General features: G+C 33.2%; 1 protein-coding gene across 3 annotated transcripts; it reads left to right on the top strand.

Moving 5' to 3' along the window:
* Positions 1–3,555: 3,555 nt before the first annotated feature.
* LOC128729349 (heat shock 70 kDa protein 4) lies at positions 3,556–10,164 on the top strand. Of its 3 annotated transcripts, XM_053823026.1 has the most exons (6): positions 3,556–3,817; positions 5,207–5,878; positions 5,949–6,792; positions 7,617–7,709; positions 8,094–8,195; positions 8,273–10,164. In XM_053823026.1, the coding sequence occupies exons 1-6, from the start codon at positions 3,711–3,713 to the stop codon at positions 8,990–8,992; spliced, it is 2,538 nt and encodes an 845-aa protein (XP_053679001.1). In that variant the 5' UTR covers positions 3,556–3,710; the 3' UTR covers positions 8,993–10,164. The 3 variants fall into 3 exon arrangements, with proteins under 3 accessions (XP_053679001.1, XP_053679003.1, XP_053679002.1); XM_053823028.1 differs by lacking the exon at positions 7,617–7,709 and having other exon boundaries at positions 5,949–6,765; XM_053823027.1 differs by lacking the exon at positions 7,617–7,709.
* The last annotated feature ends 286 nt before the right edge of the window (positions 10,165–10,450 follow it).

Genomic DNA, 10,450 nt, shown 5'->3' with positions numbered 1-10,450 from the left:
TATTGATTGCTTATAATGTATCCAAATAAATAAATAGCAACCAGCTTCGTATCGGTTGCATGAAAAGGTATTGCAGAACTTACATGTATTGCATCATACTTTAATTGCTTATAATTTGCCAAAGCAGATAACTATTTTTTTAAATTTTTGATCTGAAAAAGATATGTTGAAATACATGTCTAATTAAACTTTTGAATTTATATGTTATATATATATATATATATATATATATATATATATATATATATATATATATATATATATATATATATATATATATATATATATATATATATATAATATATATATATATATATATATATATATATATATATATATATATATATATATATATATATATATATATATTTATATAAATATATATGTATATATATATATATATATATATATATATATATATATATATTATATATTATATATATATATATATATATATATATATATATATATATATATATATATATATTTATATATATATATATAAAACATATAAATTGGGATTTGACCTGGACTATACGTCTTCAGAGGCTATATTGTAAATACTTTAAATCGCATTCCCGAGTTTAGTTCAACTGCTATGGGTTTGAAAAAAAACATAGCCATAACATAACCGGTAATACATTATATATATTAGATGCAAATAATACTATAGCTATACGACCAAAGCTACTATTTAATTCAAAAAAATAGCTCACATTCTATCTAGTGTTTAGATGCAGAAATCATTGCAGAAATGTTTCACGAGCTGCTGCTATTTATATCTTTTATGTAACATGATAATTGAAAAATTCCAAATTTTTGTTCTCACTGCCCATTTGCGTTCCAATATAAAATAAGTTTGCTATCCTTATGGCCCATCTTCATACTAACAATATGTCGTGATTAAAACAATCACTAAAATTATTTCTTTTTTAGTTCTACACCTGTTAAGGTGAGTAAACACGTCTTCAACTATATCGCCATCGATATCGATAATTACATCTATGGACCGGTTATTTTGAAGGATACCGATGCTTAGTTTTTCAGTTTAAAAGGAGTTTTTGGAACATCATTTATTATTCGTGGAGCCTTCAATAAAGATGGATATAGTGTTTTATCAAAACTCCATCAATGCTAAAACCCAAGAGCATAATCTTATCTTCAGATTAGCAGGAATCTTCGTTATTTCTATTCTTTCGACTACAACTTTACTCGTTACTTTGTACAAATACTGAAGTACTCGAAAGAAGCTATGAGCTAACTGATAAAATGTTGAAAAGCGAACATAATTATTTTCTTCAATTACCAATTATCTACCCGCTATTTTAATTGTCTGGGTAAAAGGGCGCCCATTTTGAATTGTAGCAGATCTAAAGACCAATATGTTCAATTTATTCGATGTGATGAATTTCAATCCTGTATTACGAACACGCCGCCAAAGATGCATTATTTTATTATCATTGTATTGCGTAATGATACCTAATACCTAATATCTGAAATGTAAGTGACCTTATAGTTTTGAATTTTAATTTCGGTGATAACCATTTTTATTGAAACTTACGACTTGTAAACATTTATTGATTTATAGCTTGATGGAATTAATTGAATATATGGCAGGACACTTCAATGTTTTCGACATTTTCATATCTTGTATCGTTTCTATCATGTACTAATGGGTAACTGAAACTAACTAAGAAAATAAATCCATGCGAATACAATTGTCAAAGCTCCTTTCATCGTACTTTAAAGTAATACCAAATATAAATAAATACCATACCTTTACCTTTGTCTATCTCTTTGTCTTTATGCTTCTAAATAATTGTATGAATTATTTATAGTTTTCTATTGTAATCTTCGACTTGCATTGTAGATCAGAGATTCTGAGTGCATTCGATGTACTAACTCAAATTCCCATTAGTTGATAACCTACGGTCTATTCCCAGCCTATACGTTTCATTTTTCTGCGGTCTGGCTTGTATCTTTGACCTGTCATTCATGGATACATCTTGCCTTCTAGCTCCGGTTCCGTTTCATATACTTTTAGACAACTACTGGAAAGGGTTTTCTTACTCTCGCCATAACTTCCTAGGGACGCGTGGTGGTGCTCGTGGTGCATTCCAAATTCAGAGTAACAATTTTGAAATTTGCTTAATAAATTTTGTCCTTCATCTATAGTGGTAATTGCTTCTAATCCGTTAAGTGGATTTTCGGTTAGGTATTTTCCCCAAAATCATTCCAGTTATACAAAATTCGTAAATTCGATTTGAAACCTTTACATTATAGTCTCTGAAGGCGTTAAGTCTAAGTACATTTTTTCAATCATCTCGTTAGGGAATTTTGAATTATCATATCTTTTCTTTGTTTATTTTTAATAAACAATGAAAATTTAATGTACATAAAAAACACATCTTAACCGAGTATACTCCGAGATAAGGCAAAGAAAGGATTTATTCCCTTTGTGTATATTACATCGGCGGCCCATGTGGAGTCTTCCATACGGCTTGTCCGTCACAATAAAGAAAAAAATACATTAAAATTATACCAAAAAATTAATTTACGCAATTACAACAAACAACGAAGGATTGGCGATGAAAATCCACAATGTAACGAAATAACACTATGACGCAAATAAAATCTAAACAAATAATTTTTGCCTTGAACTTCCAAATTGAATAAAATTTACGTAGATAAATTAGCTATTCTATGTTTGTTCGACAACAAACAAATATATCGACCAGTACACGGTACAAACATTTCAAGATAAGATATTGCATACCATAAGGGCTAATTTACGCAGAAACCAACCAATGCTGTATGGCGAAGGCTTAACACGTTGCGTACCGCGTCACCCAAAAAATGGGTGACGGCAAATTGTCAATAACGCCATCTCACCCATTTTTGGGGTGGCGGCAAAAAGGCTTGATTTTAAAATGCAATTTTTTAGTATTTACAACAGCTATTATTCTTAAATATCAAACTTATTACCAAATAGAAATACGAATGCACGGCTAAAAATTCATCACAAACGTAGAACGTAGAGAATTAGACCCGGTGCAATCGTGGCTATGACGTATGAGCAAGCAAACGCTTGAATCGTGGAAATATGTGAAAATTCCTTTAAAAATGCTTGGTACGCAAGGTGTTAAGTAAATTTTTACTCAAAAAAACCTAAGTGTAAATTAAAATAATGAGAATTCATGTCCGAATCAACAAACGCTCAAATCGGTGTTCAGAAGTTCCGAAACAAGTTCAATGTGCCATGTAAGCATATTCTGTTTTACGGAAACCAAACAACAGTGAACGAAGAAAACGCTTGAGTGTATGCTGAGCATGTCAAACTCGTAATTAGAACTGTCAACGAAAGCCCAGAAAAATCTTGAACATTCTAGCTTTGTCAAACAATTTCTTAGCAAGCCTAAGACTCATCATACGCTTCCTCATAAAGCATCCGGAATCATATCCATGGTGGAAGGATTTCTGTAGGCAACGTGGTTTTGTAAATTTTCCATCGTTTTCTATTATGCAGATTCATTCTAAAGTTGTGCGATTGTGACATTTGTGACAACATTGGTGTTAGTAAAGAGGCACGCATTTTCGAGTTATTTGCTGGAGTGTGTGAATTGAGTGCCAGTAAGCTGCTGAATTAGTGGAGAGTGAGGTTAACTAGTTCCAAAAACGGTACAGCGAGAAAATAAAGTTGAAGCGGCAAAATGTCGGTGATTGGTATTGATTTTGGCAACGAATCCTGCTATGTAGCGGTTGCGAAAGCAGGTGGCATTGAAACTATTGCTAATGATTACAGCTTACGCGCTACACCGTAAGTATGAATAGATCGAATGGAATTCACCATATAAATTGGATATTATATATATATATATATATATATATATATATATATATATATATATATATATATATATATATATATATATATATATATATATATATATATATGTATATATAATTTCTGTATATAATATGCGTGTGTGTGTGTGTTTAATCTGTTGCAAACATATGTACATAACACATGGTTACATTTTCCTGTTCATCATTAGTTTGCTTAGATTGAGACACATAGAGCAGGTTGTTACAAAGTTATTAGCCAATTACTTGAACTTTTTGTGAAGCTCTAGATACATCTTACTTCTGATGATTTCCTTGCAGCTGTATGCGCACAACTCAACATAACCTTAAAATATTCTAGCATATTCTCGAAAAAGTATCGATTCGAGCTTGTGGTGCTGGAAATATATACTTAACGGCGATTGGTAAAATATATATATATATATATATACTAATCTAAAGAAAATGTCACTGAAAATTTTCACTAATACAAAAGTGTAGTAATTAGTACATATCAATGAATATATGTTGTGGAATACCAACAAGATGTGTTGAATACGTATATAATTCCTTTTTTTGATGCAAATAAAAATTACATTACAATTTTCTTTAAGAAATCCGTTGTGTATGTTGTTAGTGTTATTATAAAAGGCGTTTAGTCATTATTCTAATTAGACATAACAAACAGCTTACATTCTATTATCGTAATATCGCAATACTAAGTATGTATGAATGAGTTAAGCACATGGTTCGGCAGATATAAACAAACTCTGATATACATAAGCTAGATATGTTCTGCAAACAATCTAAATACCATTAGTAGCGTATTTTGTGATATAAGTTTAAAATAGTTAGACCAGATGTTTCTGGCCGAAGGTTATTTAACATAAGATGTGAGCTCATCCCGTTATGTGAATTCCTAAACTGCTTGTATCATCATAGCACTTGTTTTCTAATTTGTTTTCGTTCGTTTTGTGATTCAAATTGCTGAAAGCATAGTAAAAATCTAACAAAAAATAGAAAATGTAACTATATCGTTACATTTTAATTCTTAATATTCTTGCGTTCTTAATCTAGCGTTTTTTATTCATTGCTATAGCTTGTAAAACAATAAAGCAAAATAGTAGCAATGATTAAAACGTAGTTTTTGCAATTTTCAATTTGCCTAGTTTATAGAATTTATAATTATACGATTATTACTGATATTATGAGTAGAGAGATTACTAGGATTGTTGGAAACAATGAGGTAAATTTGTTCAATATTCTCATTTTGGGTATATACTTAACCTCAGGCGTAATTAGCTAGTTAGTCTTTATTTTATATCTGATAATTTTTTCATATCACTTCTTTCTTCAATAATAGATCATTCGTAGCGTTTGCTGGGCGTAACCGTGTGCTTGGAGTTGCTGCCAAAAATCAACAAGTCACAAATATGAACAACACGATTGGCAACTTCAAGCGTTTTCTTGGGCGCAAATTCGAGGATCCGCATGTCCAGGAAGAATTACACATGATACCTTATCACGTAGAGGCTTTGCCAGATGGAGGCATAGGTGTACGGGTGAATTATTTAGATGAAGAACATGTCTTCACGCCGGAGCAGATCACGGCCATGTTATTCACTAAGCTAAAAGAGGATGCATTCAAAGAACTAAAGGCACAAATCAATGATTGCGTTATCTCTGTGCCTTCATACTTTACAAATGCTGAACGTCAAGCGCTCTTGGATGCAGCCAATATATCGGGTTTGAATGTTTTACGTCTCATCAATGAGACTACGGCCACGGCACTCAGCTACGGATTCTACAAGCAAGATTTACCAGCTCCGGAAGAAAAGCCTCGTAACGTCATATTCGTCGATTGTGGTCATGCATCATTGCAGGTGTCAGCGTGTGCGTTTCACAAAGGGAAACTAAAAATGTTGGCCAGTTGTTCTGATTCCGTCGGAGGTCGCGATTTTGATTTAGTTCTAGCTACTCATTTCAGTAAGGAGTTTCAGATCAAGTATAAGATTGATGCGTCTTCCAAAAAGAGGTAATTATCGCGTCATAAATATGGCTGTTCAGAAAGTTTTGATATGACTAATGTATGCTCTTGTTTTTAGATCATTTTTACGCTTGATGACGGAGGTAGAGAAGCTCAAGAAAAACATGTCAGCTAATAGCACCAAATTGCCGCTGAACATCGAATGTTTCATGAATGAAATTGATGTCCATTCGTCTATGCAACGCTCGGAGTTCGAAGAGCTTTCTAGCTCGTTGTTCAAGCGTATTGAGACTACGATGCGCAAACTTCTCACGGATTCAAAACTTACACTGGATGAAATACACTCTGTGGAAATAGTTGGTGGAAGTAGTCGCATTCCATCCATCAAGCAATTAATTGAGCAGATCTTTGGGAAGTCTGCCAGCACAACACTTAACCAGGACGAAGCTGTCTCTCGTGGAGCAGCACTTCAATGTGCGATCTTGTCGCCAGCTGTGCGCGTTCGCGAATTCAGTTGTGCGGATGTGCAAGCCTACCCAGTGTTAATTTCTTGGACAGACTCAGATGGGCCACATGAAATGAAAGCATTCGAGCAGTATCACGCTGCACCGTTTTCTCGATTGCTGAATGTACACCGCAAGGATTCGATGACTGTCAATGTACATTACGAAGCGGGCAGCGTGCCATATCCGGATCCATTTATCGGTACGTTTCAAGTGAATGGTATACGGCCGGATGCAAATGGAGAGGCACAGGAGGTAAAAGTGAAGCTTCGCATCGACCACAATGGCATTATATTGATTCCAAATGCGACTATGTATGAGCGTAGTGAAAGTGAAGAACCAAGATCTCCGTCACCAACTACGAATGGCGATCAAAAGAGTGGCGATGCTGCCCAAAATCAGGCATCACCCCAAGTTGAAGAATGTGGAAAAGCTGAAGAACCTATGGATACACAAGAAGTAAGTTCACAATAAAGATATAAATTTTTAGTTTTAATTTAACAATAGTCATTCGTTGAGATACTTTGTTCTTTTCCTTACCACAAAATGTTTTGGAAGTCAATTAAGATATAAATACTGATGATCTATATTCTTTAGTCTGAATCAATATTATCAATAAGTTCTGTGAAATATTTTATTGATAGTATATATTGAAGAATATTTTAAAAATAATATCAACAACTAGAGTTGAATTTTGGGATATGTCAATCGTGTATGTGTGTGTGTATAAAAAAATATTCTTTATTGAAATATGTAAGAAGTTTGATATATATAGATATATACATATATATATATATATATATATATATATATATATATATATATATATATATATATATATATATATATATATATATATATATATATATATATATATATATATATTAGCTCTATGTAAACTACTACTAATTTGTATGCAATGATCTCGAGGTCTTCAATTTTAAATCGAAAAAACCAAGTCTATGCAACTAGCTTATGCCTCTAATATGGTATTCGAAGTTAGACAATATATACCTAACGTTTGTCAACTTTTATTTGATTTTTGAAAAAGCGATGCAGTTTCAATTTGCTTATCATTATTCCTTCAAAAAACAACTAGTTCACGACGTATACTATCTCTTCGTGATATCTTGTTGTCATTTTGTTCGTTCTTCTACCCACAACATTAAAAAAACGTTCGGATGAAAATTTATTCTTCTCTATTCTATATGTCTCTCTTTCCATTTCTGAATCGGTTTGGATTTGCTACGCGTTGATCCTGAAAATGTATCATGTGTTTGTAGGATAGCGATGATGAGCATCCTAAAAAGAACGCAAAACCCAACGAAAGTGGTGGAGAGGGTTGGACGCAACGTGTCACCAGATGGTTCACATCGGTATGTGCTACCTTGATATTTTATTTTCGATCGCAGGGAATATTTTATGCAAATATGTAACAATAAACACACATACACAGACTTTTAAAATTACCACAATTCGCCATAATACAACTTTAATATAAAATCTATTTACAATTAATTAGTTCTCTTTTGCGATATTTTGAATGTAAAATGGAAGTAACGACTCGTCACGCTGTGTATTTCTCAGTGAATCATTCAGGGTTTATGTTGGAATATTGTTATGTAATTGTTGCTCAACCGTGGTATTTGAGATATATTGTTTTTTATTTATTTTTTTATGTATTTTTTACTATGTATATATTTTGAACAAAATACCGACGTTTTCTAACCTCTGCATTCTGAAAATTTTGTTTATTGCAGGATAAAAAGAAAAAAGTTACAACGAAGCAAGTGAAACTAACAATTGACCCTAAAACTCACGGCTTCGAGAAAGCTGATTTGTTAAAATTCTTCGAAGAAGAAGTATGTATTCAGCAAATTTTTCAGTAATTTTTTGATATAATTTTTCATCTATTAATCGTAAATTAATATCGTTTTAGATGAAAATGATTGCCAATGATCGCCAAGAAAAAGAGCGAATTGATGCTAGAAACGCTCTTGAAGAACAGGTATATGAGGTACGTGAAAAGATTCAGGAAGGCGGGACACTTCACGCATATATCGAACCGCAAGATGCCTCTGCTATTTGTCGGGAGCTGGAGGAAATAGAAAATTGGCTCTATGAAGAAGGCGAAACTTGTGAAAAAAGTGTATATAAGGAGCGTTTAGAAAAAATGCGCGCTAATATTGCACCGGTACATAGCCGTTGGGAAGAGTACAGCAACCACGAGCAGGCATTTACTGAGCTGGGCCACGCGATTCAGCAGACTTTAAAAGCAGTAGAACAGTATCGAGCTAAAGAGCCCAAGTTTGATCATCTTACTGAAACCGAAATAATAAACATTACAGAAGCAGCCCAAAAAGCACAGAATTGGTACGAAGGTGCTAGATCAAAGTTAGTTGGTATTAACAAAACTCAAGATCCTCCCGTGAAACTGGCTGACATCCGTCACGAAACACAAACGCTTACAACATGCACAAACTCTGTCTTAAACCGACCGAAACCGAAGCCACCAACGCCGCCAGTTGATCCAAATCAACAGCATGGGCAGTCTTCTTCAGGCTCTGCTGAACAAGAAGTACAACAAAACTCATCAAATGCCCAGCAAGAAAACAATTCCCCTAAACCAACGACAGAAGATTCAATGGATGTAGAATAATATGCACACTTAAACACTCATCTTAACAAAAGCTCGTAGCACGTCCAAAATGCTTGCTTCATTTAATCTTTATTTCAGCTCATAAAGTTGTCACTTTCGTGCATTCTCCTTTACATCAATAGTGTTAGTAGTACAGATGCTACATTTGCAGTGGTTAAACTAATTGCAGTGGATAACTTATGTTTAATGAAATTACACTCATATAGAGTGAATATCTTATTCATCTTTAAATAACTAAAAAACGATCACTAACTCAAAAATATGTTGAAATTTGGTGTTTTTTTATTATTTTGAATATGAAAAAACAGTAATTTCAATAAACATAAAACATGAACATCATGGTCTTGCAATTATATTGTAAATCGATGGATTTTGTTATGAAATGCATATTGAATTATTAAGCCCAACTTAGTAATCATTGAAAAAGTGTGTTTTGAGGTGTAAATTGTATTGTCTTTCTTACCGTCGATTTAAGACATCCCACACTAGCGAACATCAGCGTACAAAACGAACAACGTTCAAAATGTGTTGCATTAAACTGCTATGGTTCTACTTCTTGTAATATTTAACGGCCATTGTAACAGTTTTACGTTTCAAAACATTAAACGGCAAAAACTTCCTTCATAGTTTCAACTCAATTAATCCAATTGGTTTATATTGTATTAAATGTGTTAATAAAACAGATGCACGGATATATGCAGCAAAATATCTGTATGAATATCATTGATACACTTACATTGCGGAAAAACGATCTTCATTTGGCCGTCATATTCTGCGATATTAAATATACAAAATGGAGTATAGCATTCAACTATGAGGCGTCATAGATTGACACACGATGAGACACAAACATTTGAGCATTATTTAATGATTTTGTCATTCTTAAACATCGTAAACGCTAGTAAAAAACGAACAATATAATGTGGTTAGTTAAATGAAGTGGGAGGGGGGGGGAGATCTCGATAGCTGAGGCGTTAGCGTGCGACTCAAGCAAACGATTGTATTTGGTTCAAAACTCGACTGACCCTCCCACGTACGCAGTACTCATCATCCAGCTACGAGAAAAGTCAGCTACAAGTCATTGAAAGCCTTAACAAGGCAGTCCTTGACCGTTCACCGGTTATCGAACCATTTAAGAATAAGAAGTTAAATGAAGCAAATAATAAAATGAGTATTTTACAAGCAGCTTGCATTAATTAATTTTAAACCTGGTAAATTCCAGGTAAAATCACAACGTTCGTGAAATTCGTTCGGCTTCTTAAAATTTTCAAGAACGAGTTTTAATAAAAGGTTTTCTATAAGGGTGATCCAATTCTAAATCTCTTAATCTTGTCCCTGCTATTATAGTGAGATCCCACACGGAACCAACAATTTTTCTGAGCATCTCTATCTCGAACGTGACTAAATGAGAGGTGAACGTCGCGACTCTTAGTTCGAGTGGAGAAGTTTCCAGCAGAG

The sequence above is a fragment of the Anopheles nili genome (assembly GCF_943737925.1).
Source record: "Anopheles nili chromosome X unlocalized genomic scaffold, idAnoNiliSN_F5_01 X_unloc_1, whole genome shotgun sequence".
NCBI classification, from domain to species: Eukaryota; Metazoa; Arthropoda; class Insecta; order Diptera; family Culicidae; genus Anopheles; species Anopheles nili.
Note: the sequence above shows the minus strand (reverse complement) of the source record. Positions and strands in the feature narration are given on the sequence as shown.